Source organism: Aquila chrysaetos, chromosome 17, assembly GCF_900496995.4.
Source record: "Aquila chrysaetos chrysaetos chromosome 17, bAquChr1.4, whole genome shotgun sequence".
In the NCBI taxonomy this organism is placed as follows: domain Eukaryota; kingdom Metazoa; phylum Chordata; class Aves; order Accipitriformes; family Accipitridae; genus Aquila; species Aquila chrysaetos.
In genome coordinates, this window is record NC_044020.1 from 5,444,413 (window position 1) to 5,459,424 (window position 15,012).

General features: G+C 42.4%; 1 protein-coding gene across 2 annotated transcripts in view; it reads left to right on the forward strand.

The window, feature by feature from the left end:
• NUAK1 (NUAK family kinase 1) overlaps positions 1-15,012 on the forward strand; it is a 49,960-nt gene that overhangs the window by 11,412 nt on the left and 23,536 nt on the right. Inside the window, exons 1-2 of one of the 2 annotated variants that reach the window (XM_041129606.1) lie at positions 159-178; positions 13,655-13,775. In XM_041129606.1, the coding sequence (XP_040985540.1) occupies positions 13,703-13,775 (73 nt within the window). In that variant the 5' untranslated portion in view covers positions 159-178; positions 13,655-13,702. Of the gene's footprint in view, positions 1-158; positions 179-13,654; positions 13,776-15,012 lie in introns of those variants that run through there. The other variant, XM_030040843.2, reaches the window with a different exon arrangement.

Genomic DNA, 15,012 nt, shown 5'->3' on the forward strand with positions numbered 1-15,012 from the left:
TGTGTTATTGTCTGTAGAGCAGAGCTTGTATTTTATGAACTGGCTGATCATAAAGACAGCGTAAATCATGTAAAGCATTCTCATTTACTTTTTCTTTCTTTCTTTTCTTTTTGCAGATGGGGCTTGTAGAGTAGAGTTGCAGTCAAATGTCTGCTCCAGGATATTTTAGTTGAACTGTGTGAGTCCATTAAACAAATGTAATGGCTTTTTGGAAAGAAGCGCTGCATGTTTCAAACCAAATGTTTTACATAGAGAACATCTGGGTAGTTCTGGGTGTTTGTATGTAGAGCACATCAGACAGCAGCCGTAGTGAGCTCAGCTGGGAGGTTGCCTGGGATGTAGTTGTAGGATATGACAGTTCAGTTGTTATGGGGAATAATTCCTATGAAGTACTGCCATAAACTGAATGTTTGGCACAAACAGCTATCTCTTTGTTTTACTGTACACCCAAGTTATTCTTCTTATCTGCCCAGCAAAACTCTAAACGATGTTTAAACAACCCAGAAAATGTTGGCACCTCTGAGCTGTGGCATGCGCATTAAAGCAAACTTGAGGAAGCCGTTACCGTTAAGGGGAAACGAAGCTTGCTTTATTTTCAGTGAAGCACTATTGATTCCTGCCACAGGCAATGCAGTGCGAGTGAGCGATGAATGCGATATGTGCAAATGTTTTGTGGGATTGAGTTGGAAATGATCAGTGTTACAGTGGTGTTGCATGTTGTTGCTTTGAGGAATGTGAAAATGCAAAACTGGTGAAATGCATGTAATTAGCCTGACATTAGAGTTTATTGGGGCTACCGGAAGAACTTTAACCTGGTTAAATTAATAAGCCTGCTTTTACTTCACAGCATCAGAGGTAATATATTTCCAGGAAATGTAGGAAATGTTGAAAAATGTCTTATTTGGGAGTCGGTTCTTAAATTATTTCTGCAGTTTAACTGAGGAATGTGTGGCTCAAATGAGATTAAAGTTGTAATTTCCAGAGTAGCAATGCAGCTTCCCCTTTCAGGATTGTTTAAGTAAAAAGTTAAACAAAGTGGGTTAGGCAGTCTCTTGCTCCAGTCCCTTGTGGACAGCAATTCACATTGCGCAGCACTGCTTTAATAGTCCTGCTCGGTCTGACATGATTTGTGGTATTTGCTGAGATGAATTTCTGGACCGAGCAGCATGAGAGGGAATTGCTCCTCACTCTGAGGAAGGTGGTATGTCCAAGTCTGTGTGAAGGTCACTGGCAGGGTGAAGTGGGAAGCCTGCGCTGCTGCTGTTGCACTACCTAACAGCTTAGTTTTTGGCAAGGGGATCCCAGAAATCTGAGTGCTAACTCTCCCTTGTTCAACTGACTGGCCAAAACACATGCCAAAAAAGGTGTTTGTGCATGTTGAAGAAGGGGGCAACAGTCCTGGAGATCACAGGGTCTGGGGGAGTTCTTTGCCAAAAGCTTTCCATCTAGAAAAAAAATTGCTTTGCTGTTTCTCCCCTCCAAAGTTAACCCTCCTCATAACTACTTGTAACAACTGTCTGCAGTTGTGAACTCCTCTTCTAGCAGGGAAAGCTAGAATTATGCGTTCAAGGCTGCAAAATTGCTTGATCACCAGCCGCTTAATTGTAGGAAAGCGTAATTCACTCCTTACCCTCTCACGTCTATTCAAAGCCCAGCTGGCCACGGGGAGTAAGAGTGTTCCTGTTCCTGTGTTAGTCTCTCCACTGAGCCGTTAGGGTGGCCCTGGTAATTTACTTTCAATAAATAGAAGGGAACAACAGGAGGTTCCTCTACCTTCAGGGGTATAAATATTTCTTCGAAATGAGAGACGGATGGGGAAGAAATGTTAGCAAACTCCTTTCCTCCCTCTGTAGCAATTCCACCACGTTCCGTCATAAATTCTAGGACGGTCCCTTCCAAAAAGAGACCATTAAATAGGTAATGTCCAGGCAGAACAATGTAATACTGAAGCAGTGCTTTTACAAAAACAAATTTAATATTGCAAAGTGATCTGCAAGCCCTGGAGCAAAATAACCTGGGTGAGGCTTTGATACACACGATTGCCAATCTTTTTGTTTTCCAAGAGTATTTTTCTAGATAGGATGTGGGTTTATGCTTCACTAGATTCCTACCAGGAAGTGCATTTATATTTTGATCCACCTTAGATCAATTTAGAAAAATATACTAGATATAGGTGCTTCTGACAGTTCTGTGTCGTTAACCCTTCCAACTGTGTTGTTTACACACATCTGTGTACCTTCCGCAATATAATCTCCGTGGCCCACCATCCTTGTGCAATGAATCCCTGCTCATTGATGTTAATCCTGTCATGGCTTAACCCCAGCCGGCAACTAAGCACCACGCAGCCGCTCACTCGCTCTCCCTTACCCAGTGGGATGGGGGAGAGAATCAAAAAAAAAAAAAAAAAAAAGGCAAAACTTGTGGGTTGAGATAAAGAGAGTTTAATAGGACAGAAAGGAAGAAAATAGTAATAACAATAACAATAATAAAAAAGAATTACAATATACAAAACATGTGATGCACAGTGCAGTTGCTCACCACTCACCGACCGATGCCCAGTTAGTTCCCAAGCAGTGATCCAACTCACCCCCCCACCCACCCCCCCCAACTCTCCCCAGTTTATATACTGGACATGATGTCCCATGGTATGGAATACCCCTTTGGCCAGTCTGGATCAGCTGTCCTGGCCCCTCCAGCCTTCTTGCTGACTGGGCATGAGAAGCTGAAAAATCCTTGACTTAGTATAAAAACTACTTAGCAAACATCAGTGTTTTACCAACATTATTCTCATACTAAATCCAAAACATAACACTATACCAGTTACTAGAAAGAAAATTCTCTATCCCAGCCAAAGCCAGGACAATCCAAAAGCCTAAATTGTATAAACTCAACTTAAAATCTCTCCACACTTCAAAATTCCACTGGGTTAATTAGGAATTTGAGGGGTCAAGCAGTATGGTGTTGGGTGTTAATGAGTGTCATGGTGCCTGACATTTCTTCAAAAGAAGAAAGACTCTTCCCAAGTTTTCCTTGTACTATTGTGATTCTCATGGTGAAATAGCACTTCCTTTTTTCTTTGAAGGACTGCAGAACCAGGAGAGCAAAATTAAACGATCCACACAATACCGGGTGACTTCGCATTTGTGGGAGAAGAGGCATTGTAAAGGTGTGCAAAGTTCTCAGTGGTTCCACGGCTTCCCTGAACTCACAGAAACTTTAGTTAAAGAGAGACAGTAATCCAAGTTACGTTTATTTACCCACAACTTCCTCAAGCAGAACGTACCAATGAATGAAAATGCGCTGTCAGTTGGCTTCTTGGAAAAAACTAGTTCTAAGAAAGAGTTTAAACAGTGTCCCACCCCCTTCCTTGTTTAATGTGAATTACAGCCTTGCACTGATATAGCACCTTTCACCTAAACATGTGCAAAATCACTTTAGAGACTCTGGTAACTGCTGAGGTTACCATTATTTAGCAATTATTTAACAGCACATTGCAATAGTTTGCAGCAGTTGCTTAGAGGGTGTGAATAACCGCATTTCCAATTTAAATTACTGGGAGGAATTACAGGAGACTGTGTCATTTTCAAACTGGAACTAGATCCAGGCACCAGGGCTTTATACCTCTCTTCTTAAGAAAGTCATAAAGGGCTTTTTCTAATGAAGTAGCCAGGATCTTGGTTTTGCATTTCATCCCCAAATTGGTGCCTTGAACAGTGTGCACTCCTACTTTGGAGGATTACTTCAGTGTGGTTCACTGCTTATTCACAATGAAAAAACAACATTGAATTAAAGTCCCTCTCTGCTGCCCCAGGTTAGCATTTTGCATTACATCAGCAGCTGTGGTAGCTGTGAGATCAGGCCTCAAAATTAATGTGAAATCTATCTTCCAGTTTTTGGAGGGGGAATCTGTAATACCCATGTAACACTGAGAACAGTAAACTTGGGGCTTGTGAATTCTTTCACTCCTCTTTAACCTGACTTGCCAGTAATTTAATTAGTGCTAAACAGTCTGCGCACAGACTTGCAGAAGTTAAAAGAGTGACTGACACAGGATTTGCTTCCAGTGACTTTTCCTCTTTTGCACATGTGCTGGATGGAGCTGTGCTGCATTTGGAAGTTGATCAATAATGATTGCACAATTCTAACCTTATTTAAACTATGATATAAACAGACATGATAGAAACGGATGCTACCAGGTTTTTTCCTACTTAAAAGTGAAGTCAGCTTTTTTCCCCTGCCTTTTCTTCCCCCTCCTTTTTTTTTTCCCCTTTTGGTTCCAACAAAATTGTAACCTGGAAGAAAAGCAGTTAGACTTTGTGAAATCCCATTTCAGTGTAGCATTTGGCTTTAGTAAATGTGGAAGCCAAAAATAAACATCTGCTTGGCAACTTCACCAGAAGTTAACTGTAAATGCAGTTTTCATCTTTTCAGTAAATGTGGCATTCAGTGCTGGTTAACATCTATTAAGGAGGAACGATCCATAGTTGAGGTTGTAAAGCATTTTTTTTCTTTTAATTACAGTTATGAACCTCCATTGCCTTGGGGAAATCCCCGACCCCAGTTTTTTTCCAGATATAATTTCTTATGTGCCAAAACATGAACTTCCCTTGAAAGCTTGAAGGTAGTTGGATGGGATATTTATGAGTTATTAGACTTTGGAAGAGAGATGGTCTTCCATCGATCTGTGCATGACAGCCCCAAAACTTCAACTTGGCCATTTTTTTTGGTCTTTTTTTTATTCCTTCAGAATTTGATCATAAGCCTCTTTTTTTGCAGGCTGAGTTACGACCATTTTAAAGTATTAGATATTACATTTTTGGATATTCAGAAGGATATGGAGTTACATTTAGAAGCAAATTAGGAAAAATGTAAGCAGTCCCACTCTTTTCTCCAGGAAGGTGACATCTGCACGTGACAAGGTCTCTCCCAGGATGCCAGCCTTGGACTCCAGTCCTGGCAGGCCATGGCTACAAACATCTTAACTAACCTCATCTTGTCAGATCTCCGTTGTTCAGCAAATCCTTTGCAACCTCTGCTGCTACCAGGGCAAATTCGTTTCACTGTGGATCAGGGAGGATTGAAGTGGATGCAGATCTGCAGTAGCATGCTATTGGGACAGTGGGGAGGGCTGAGAAGGGGCAACTTGAGGCAGCACTATGGGAAACACTTTGTTATTGCTAGGGATGGTGATTACTTGTAGGATCTTTCTTCTAAAACTGAACAGTCCTATGACTTGGAACTTCAGTAATGCCGTATGAAAACCTTTTATTTTGGGAAGGGAGAAGTTTTTTGGTAGGTTTCTGACATATAGCAGTGGACTGCCCATTTCCGAATTCTGCAGCCCTCCCTTCTTCCCTCTTGTTTTCAAGATTCCCTACCTCACTATGAAAAATCAATAACCAGGTTGCTAGCTTGTGTTTTTAAATGCTATTGGAAATCAGATCTATGCTAAACCAGATGAATACTTTTTTTTTTTATTCCTAGTGGTAAATCAGTCCTGAAATGATTAATACAAAGATGTAAGATCCGTCTGGTGCTAAGGATGACTTGAAGCCAGGATTCTCAGCATTAAATGAAGAAAGGTCTGCTAGGTAAATTTGTCAGAGGATGCACGGTGTAAATATGCCAGGCTTCATATACATAGCTGAGGATAGCGGGTACCAAACAATGAAGGGATGTAAATTTTCCAGTAAGGCACTAGTTACTCAGGAAATGCACTCACAAATCCTGTTAACAGGCACCGTATGCGGGGGTGAGGAAAGAAGTGGAGGAAGGGTGTTGTACGTGTTCCTCCTGGCACCCACTTTGTATATGTACAGCATAAATGTGTTCATCTGGTACCTTCTACTGCTCATTAAAACTTCGTTCCACAGGCATTTTTCTCTGTGAATAAAGGGGGAACTAGAAGGAAGATATAACCCCCTTGCCTAGTGTTTGTGATTAGTTAATTCCTCTTCACTTGATGAATCATCATTTATGATACGGTAAGAGCAACTACGTCCAGCAGAATCAGGAAAGGAAAATTAAACCTGAGGTAGTTGTACCCTGGTTCTTCAAGAGGCACTGGCACATTGTGTCTCAGCTTATGCAAATAGAATTTTGATATAACATTTGTTACACTGACTAGGGACTTATGCTGCCTTGGTGTAGGAGTGAGTTTCTCTACAGGTAGTGAGTGATAGGGTGGCAGTAAATCAGCTTTGGTTTTTAGAAATATAATCTTTTTTATGTGATGCATTGGGAAGAGGGGAATGAAGCAGAGAGGCACAGATGTTTGCTGTATGCTTTTACCATACAGAGCGAGGCAGCTGTAAAAAATACCCTTGCCTCTTAAAAGCAAATGAACTTGAAAGGTGCATCGTGGCACGTGCATCCTCGCCCTTTATGTGTGCAGCTGCTGGCTCGCGACAACAATAACAGCATTTTGTCTTTGGTAAAGTCCATGACACTAACAAACATGTAGTGGAACAGAGTAATGGGCAGAAGCCTTGAGATTTAAATCAGCAGAGTCTCACTGCATGCAGATGGCACCGGTTACCGCTTCAAGCAACTCTCCTGATTACTGCAGAGTTTGCCAACATATCAAACGATAGAGTTGGGCCGTTGATAAATAATTAATGAGGATTCTGTTGCATGCTTGTCTCCCAGGCAGTATCACCATGGAGATGATCTGGCTTTTAGGATCTGAAAAGTAACAATCTCCAGAACAATGGCATTGTGTCAACCTTACTCTTTCTCTGAAAGAGAGAGCTCTCGGAGATGTGTTAGCAAAATGCACCACGCCAGGCACTAATTTTGCTTCAACTCACAGTGGCCTTTTGTCCAACTTTTCAGTGAGTGCATAAAATGTTTTCTGTGACCGTGCAGAAGCTGCTTCTTGGAATTGCACGTCCTGCATGATGCTCTTTATTACTGTATTTGGCCTGGGATTGGAGTCTCCAGAAAGCTTTTTTTTTTTTTTCCACCAAATGGACACAGCAAAGGTATACTTATGTGGGAAGAGGCTTACAAGAAGAAGTCTGCATGAGAATGCCTTTGTAGAACCCTTTGGATGCTTGGCTTCCCTGTAGGGATATCCGTCCATGGCTCGCTCTTCCCACCTGGAAGGTTCAGAGGCCAGATAGACAGTTATTCAGCCTGTCCCCTGCCTTTCTTTTCTCTCCTTTGTGCAACCTCTGGAAGTGCCATTTCAATGCAACTGCATTATCAGCATCCCCCTCCTTATCATTTGATTGCAGCAACCTCAGGGACCACCCAATTTCATAGCTTTGTTTCTCTTCCTCTTGTGTTGGTGATGTCTGGGCCAAAAGCCATAGGCAGAGACTCCCCTGGAAAAAAACATAATACGGTGCCAGACTTTATTCTTTCTTGCTCAGCTCTGTGGAGCTGGAGAAAGAACAATGTGCCTTTTCTCTCCACACCCCCAAACATCCTCTGCTCTCCCTTTCTCTTCCCCCCTGGTTGATCCACCTATTCTTTACCTCCCCGCCCCTGTTGGCACTTGGTGCATTGCACTTCCCACCTCGGAGTCTCAAAGAAAGGAAGCAGAGCTGTGAAACCGGCTGGGCTCACCCACTTCCCATTGCTGGGTGGGGATGGCCTCAGTTCACAGCTTTTGGAAAGGAGAGGTTTATGTGTATTTAACCCTCCCCTCCCTCTTCACCCAAAGAAAATAGTTTTTAATAATTTTCTCTAAGCTGCATTTCTAACGTACCTCTCGGTGGCAGCTAGCTGGTTTCCCTTTCTCGGAGGACTGCGCTCTCTGTCCTGATGTCATTTTTCTGACTCTCCACAGTAGTATTGCAAGAGCCCATTGGAATTTGCTCGAGCATGGGTGGTATGCACAAGTGCTGGAACCAGCTTAAAAGTCACAGCCCCCACGGTGGAAAAAAGCAGTTTGTTCGTATCTCACCACGGTCCTAAAAATAGCCTTGATAGATAATAAAGAGTGGAAGATTGTTTTCAATGGGACTGAATGTACTGCATGCAGAAATTGCTGGGGAAGGTTCAGTGGTTTGTGGCATTCAGGTGGTCAGCCTTGGCGACAGCACTAGCTGACTTAAAAATCTGTGGCTTTCTGCACTGTGACTAATTCTACCTTTGTTTACATTCATACATCTCGGCTGGAAATGAGGCAAATGCAGGTTCATTAGATTAAAACAAACACATGAGCTGACTTCCTGAAATCAAAAGAAATAGCTTTATGCTTTGATGAAAATATAGCTTTGTTGCTCATCCCATAAATGATGATGCTAGAAGTGACTCAGCAGACATGGAGATTTGATAGGGAAATGGGCACCTACTGCCTGCCATGCCCTTTGCCAGATGTTTAGACTTTGAGGTATTTTTCTGTACGTGATGGTCTTGATCTGCCTCTGTAAAAAGAAAATTCCACCCGTTTTGCTCTGCCCAGCAGCCAAGAAGCTCGTAAAGGAGGAGAGAATTTTTTCTTACAGATAGGACTGAATGTACAGAAACCTTTGCAACCATCATCTTTTTGAAGTATTTATAGTTCAAGTTATTTGTACCAAACAAAAGCAAAGAAGCATAGTGTGTTGGAAAATATTTAATAATCCCTCTACACCAGTTCAGAGAGTGAGTATAAATCCTCTTTCCAGCTAATGGAGACAGGTAATTTATTGCAGCCTTGAAGAGAGCGGCTTACTTCTCCATGCTTCCTGCCCAGCAAACTCTGCAAGCTGACTCACGGAGGGATGGGAAGCCAAAAGCTCTGCTCCCTCTTTCCTATCTGCTTCTGGAAGGCAGAGCAGCGGTGGAGCAGGGGCTGCGCTCCTGTAGAGCTGTTTGGGAATGCCTGGCAATATTAGAGTTACACAACCCCCTGCTTTCTCTCCCCGGTGTCATACGTTTTGGAGAGGGTATTCTCTCCACCTGCTTCTGAGCAGAGGCTGGTACCAGAACTGGCAGTGCAGGTGGAAGTGGTTTCAGTCTATCTCTGGTGCTCTTTTCTCCCCCTCTAACCCTGCGTGTGGGACCACGTTGCCCTCAGAGCTGCAGAAGAGATACCGAGGGTGTTCCTGTTGTGTACAGCCAGCATTGATCCCCGGAGGGACCATCACATGGCCTAGTTTTGAGCTGTGACCTTGGTGCTTATGCATATATTTAACTTTATATGTGTGAGCTATCCCACAAAAGTCAGTGGCCTGCTCACATGTGTGAAGTCAGGCATGTGCTAAAGTGTTTTGCCAGGTTGGATACCGTGTCTACAGGGGCTTTGGGTGAACTTGAACCTGTTTTGTTGGGGTGAGAGGCTTTAGATTTCATTATTAAGAATCTGATATGTTACTCTGAGTGCAAGGTCTTGGAGTTATCTGAAATTGTCATTAAGACAAGAAGCTAGGAAAAATACAAATTCCTCCACTAGTAAAGTTACTAAAAATATTATAATTAAATTATCTAAGTCTTAAAACCAGTAAAATATATTGAGAAAGTGTGGTAGTGGTATAAGTACAGTGTTTTTGAGAGTACCAAAGGGACTAACAGCACTTTCTCTGCAGATCTTGAGCTGGAATATTTGGAGTAGTTAATGTAGCTGATGTAAAAAAGCATGTTGCATTTGCCCTACTCTTGATTCATAGGCTGTGACCCTTAATAAATATTGATGTTGCACACAGTGAAGCTGTTGCTTTCAGAGAAAGCAAGGAAAGTAAGGAGGCAGGCAAGCAAGAAAGAAAAGGACCTAAAGAATGAACAAACAAGTTCTTTCATAAGGTATTTCTCAATTGAGATTATTTCTTTATTAGGCTTAAGTTGTTCAGGTTCATCATGTACTGTATCTGGCAGCAGTCCTGTAAGTGCGGTTTTGAAAAATGGAGCCAGCTCTGTCTGGTGTTAAAAACATAAGCGCGCTTTGAAAATGTATTTTCTGGAATATATTTCTGAGTAAAATACATTTCATGAAAGAAATTCCATTATTGATATTTTAGAATACCTGGAAGAGAGACTTGTTTTACAGCCTGATACTGTAACATACAGCGAGGGATCTTATTTTGCTCAGAGAGATGAAAACAATAAAATATATAATAAATACCTAAAATGTGATCATAACTTGTAATGTTTCCATGAAATACTAAAAAAAACCCAAAACTGGACTGCTTTCTTGTTTGTGTTGGTTTTTTCACATCAGTAGACTTAAGCCCAAGTGCCCTTGCTGACACGGTCTGAGCAGACTGATGCGGGTGAAAGACGCTTGACTGGCAGAAATCCCTTTCTTGGGGGGGAGAAGAGCTGGAACGAATGCTGTCCTGCTGCTCTGGTAATCCTGCTTTGGGATGCTGCATCTGACAGTGACAGTCTGCTGACAGCGATCGCTTGCTCTTTGGCCTTTCGGACCAGGTCACCAGCAAGGCTGTGCACTCTTGATAGCCTTTGAGACGTGGAGCCTATCCACTTGGGGATTGTGCAGGCTGCCAGGCAGACAGCGTGGGGTAAAAAGTATTTGTTGAGATGCCTTCGAACCTTTCACTTCCCCAAGGTTCTTTTTGAGGGGAAAAATAGCAATTGAACACAGGGAAAGGTATCAGAAATCAGCCTTCAATAATCAGATAGTTTGTTGAGCAAGGCAGTCCTGTGGTGGGTTGCACGGTTTGTGAGGGAGAGGCAGGCAGCAATTTCTGAGATGCTACTGTCCTTGTTTCCTTTAGGAGTCATGTCAGCTTTCCGTTTTGATTTCCTCATCTCCTAAAAGTGGATGAATAGTGCTGCTTCACCACTTGCCTCCCAAGGTTTAATTAATAAATGGCTGCACTCTGCTTTGAGCATGCTCCTGTGCTATGCAAATAGACAATGATATTATTTTGTTAGTATGTGTGAATGTCTGAAGCCTTGCTCCAATGTGAAGTGCTAGTACTGGTAATGTACCGTGCCCTGGCTAAGGGGTATTGCCTCTTCCACAGCACTTTTGCTGTTTGTCAGGGTTGCAGGGGATGGTCTGGACATGGGCAGGTGGAAGCTTCGCAGGAGCCAGCTGCCCTGGCTCCATTGACACCACTCGCTGGACTTAAGGTAGTTCACACCTGCCGATTGTCTTTCCTTGTTTCCAAGCGCCGGTCACTGTGATCTGAAGTAGCTGAGGGAGGGAAGAGAAAGTCTTTAATGTTAAAATCTGAGAGATGTGTTCAGCATGCATTCTTTCCTTATGTTGGGATGAGATCTTGCAGCCTGGATGTCATTGACAAAATCCCAAGTACTTCGGCTGGGCTGCTGAATTCTACCCCTGCAACTGGGAAGTGATGTTTTCAGGAGAGCTTGAGTATTATCTTCAAAATTTGGTTAAACTTTTAGGAATAGCCTTTATAAATTAAGGCTCCTAGATGCCTTAACCACTTTTCAACGTGGGTTGTGAGACTGTAAACTCTCTGGTCCTGTTGAAAAATATGTTCCCAGGCAACACATCTGTTTGCATTTGAAGATTAATCCAAACATTAATTTACAGAGTGCCGCCACGCTTTTCAATCACATTTGCATTTTTGTATCTAAAAATATATGTTTTCATATATGCAGTTATTCCATGGAGGCCATTTGCAGTAATTATGTATAGACGTACAAAAGTCCTGTCTGTGAAGCACAGAGTCAAGTTAGTAGGAGATTGGCATGCCCTCTGGGGTGCCGTTATTACTTTACCAGCCAAGAATGGTGAAGAATTTGCTCCCCGTTGTATATTTGACAATGAAACCCTTCTTAAATTCTTCCTCAGAGCCAAGTACAAGGCTGTCTTTTAATAAAAAATGTGTTTTTACCCATGTCTATATTTATTTCTTGCAGGAATGCACATGCTGCTCCAAGAGCCACCCACATCCTTCTTGTATACATGGTGTATTTGCATTTGCAGGCTGTCCGAGTGCAAACATGGGAAGGGGGACAGATCCAACCTCATCTTTAGTGTTAGTTGCTTTCTCCATCTCTAGAATTACTTGGACATTATCTTGATCACTCATTCAATTAAGATCCGTTGTATTACCTTTTCTAGTAGTAGGTGCCCTGTAGATAAGACCATAGTTACGTTGTTACTTTTAAAATCTCTATCCCAAATGTCTGGGTCAAGAGGAAGAAAAGAATTGTTTTGGTTTTAACATGGAAATCAGTTTGTCCCTTGAGTTTTGCTTTTTGTTCTGCTGTCCCAAAGTAGGGTAGCACTTGAGCGTGAGCTTAATTTTAAGCATGTGCTGAAATCTTTGGGAATTCGAGGGGATGGAGCATGTGCTTAATGCTTTTTTGAACAATGTTGCTTTTCAGAGTTGAAGGCTTTGTAGGAAACCTGATCCTTTAAACTAGCTCCTGTTTAGGTACATTTCAATTTTATAATATTGTAAGTTTTCCCCTTCTTTCTTCAATATCCTTGATGCTACATCATATAATGAAAACAATACTGGTCATGCCACTCGCAGTTACTGAAGTAGGCAGAGAAATTATTTTTTTTCTGAAGGAACTAGGGAAATCACATAAATCACAGATTTACAAATGTTTTCCCAGGAGAGGCCCACAGTAGTTGGCTGCATAGAATGACAAAAGTTTTGTTTACCCATAAAAGGGTGGTCATCTCAGCAGGTCAGTGATGTTTTTCAAAGACGTATTGTTGATTTTAAAGTAGCTGGTAATTTATTCCTTGAACTCTGGCTTACAAAAATAAAGCAGGGTAAATATTGAGTATAATAAAGGCCGTGCTGCCATTCAGTATGCACAATGCCCTCACCTTCCCTCTCCCACCAGCTTCTCTCCATTGTTGGCTTCTGCATTTCTCCTAGGGCATGAGCTGACCTCCGTGATTATTTATGGCGTTGTTCAGATAAGCCCTTTTTTCACAGGCAACACACATACACACACTCACAAGGGCTGTTATAATTTGAATTTATATTGCAAGTTCAGCTATCACTTCCTCTGTTCCCACCCTGCCTTTTGGAAAGATACCCAGTCACACGATGTGCTTGAAAAAAGGCTGCTGATTGAGGAAGGATGCAGGAAGGATATGGTTTTGCAGTGATTGCATAAGTGCCGTGTAGGGCCTGAAAGCCTTGGGTTTATATGAGGACGAGTTTAGATGTGAATTTCAAAGATTTATTTCTTCTGATTTTTAAATAAGTCCTAACTCCTGAGTAATTTGCCTGCTTTAGAGAACTGTGGAACAACTTGTGTTAATGTGATCCTCTGTGTATTAACGTGGGCAAATATAAATGTGTAATCAGCACCCTGGATTCCCTGCCTCTGTTCCATCAGAGATCTCAACCGTATTTCAGAGAAATTGACTCCAAAGCTTCTATTTGAAATTGTCAGATGCAATCATGTCTAAGCAAATGTACTTTCCATCGAAATCTTTTGGGAGTTTTGCCATTTGCCTCGGATGGAGAGTACTTAGGCTAACACAGAGATCCTTCCAGAAGATGCTGTGTTCCCTCTCAGTGAAGTCCTAAGACCTGAAGACCCTAAAACTTCATGTCACCCATTACTGTAATGAGAGTGTATTTATTGCTATAAAATGTAGGAGCTGGGGCATGGAGGATTGTATTTTAAAGCTTTGTTTTGGTCATTCCATGTTCTGCCAACATCTAACATCTGTATTTATTTTTTGAACTCTCCTTAATGGATTATATGCATCTGTTCAGTTCCAAGAATAATGCTTGATTTCCTGAATTTATAGGTTGCAATAAAATCCATTCGTAAGGACAAAATTAAGGATGAACAAGATATGGTTCACATCAGACGGGAGATTGAGATCATGTCATCCCTCAGCCACCCTCATATCATCACCATATATGAAGGTTAGTGAATGCAATTCTCCTCCCTGACTGCTCTGTTACGTTCTTGCAGATCTGATGTTCATGTTTCTTGAGATCATGCACCAAACAAGCCCCTACTCCTAGTGTAACCAATCCCTTACCAAAGAGATTGTTTTGAGCACTACCTTCCCTCTGAAGCACCAATGTTTCACAGATGTATCACCCTTTGCCTGGAGGAGCTTCTTCATGTGTGAGTTATGTGCTTTGTCCATGGCAGGTGGGAAATCATTGCATGTATCACCTCATCTCCTTGCTCCCGTTGGACAGTTCAGTTTAATTTCACCCTCACTCACGCACCAGCCTGATGTCTGTTTATGTCCCCAGCCTCTAAACCAGTCCTTTTATGCTTTATTTTCCCTGGACTGTACAAGACCAGTCTTGTCTGCTTTTTAGGCCTTTGGTCCTCCCTTAGCTGCCAGTTAGTCTTGTTGGTTCTGCCATTGCTGCTTTTTCCCCTGAATCCCAGCATCCGCTTCCTATCCACCTCTGCACGCTTTCCTGTCAGTCTGTCGCTGGCTGATCATTCCTGTTTCCTTATCCTGTCTTCCTCCTCTAACTCCTTTCTTCCTGGGACACAGCTGGGAAGCCTGCTAATTCCTGCCTCCAGGAGCTGCTCCCTGGTCCTACAGCAAGGAGCAGGAAGCCAGGGGCATTCCTCCCTGATTTGCCTGTTTGTTTATATATTTATAGAGTGTCACTCTAGTAAAATCTCCTCCTCCTTCCTTCCTTCCTCAAGTAACATCCTAGCTAGAGCTAGAGCTGGGATGTTCAGGCTGGGTACGTGCTAAAAGACACTGGCCAAGAGGTCTGTTCCTGCAAGGAGGGTGGCGGCATGATGGACCTGGGGTGTGGATTCCAGAGGTTTGGAGGGACCTGGGTTGGGCAGCCTTGTCCCCGGGGATCACCTCTTTCCTTATGTGCAGAACAGGCAGACTGAATTTAGCCCTACGTATTTACATACCCGTGAGGTAAATGTGCAAGGTGATGATATGTATATGGCAGCTCCGCTCTGAGAGTTGATATGACTGATTAAAACAAGGGCTGGCTTGGCGTACTGTTACAGTATCGCATATTGAGTTATTCAAAAGCATGTTCTTGTACTTGAAAAGAGATGAATATCTGTCTTTTTATTGAATAAACTCATAACAGGATCTGGGAACAGAAAAGGGGAGGGATGCTGTGTCAGCATGTGGGTTGCAAATGGAACAAAAGTTATTTC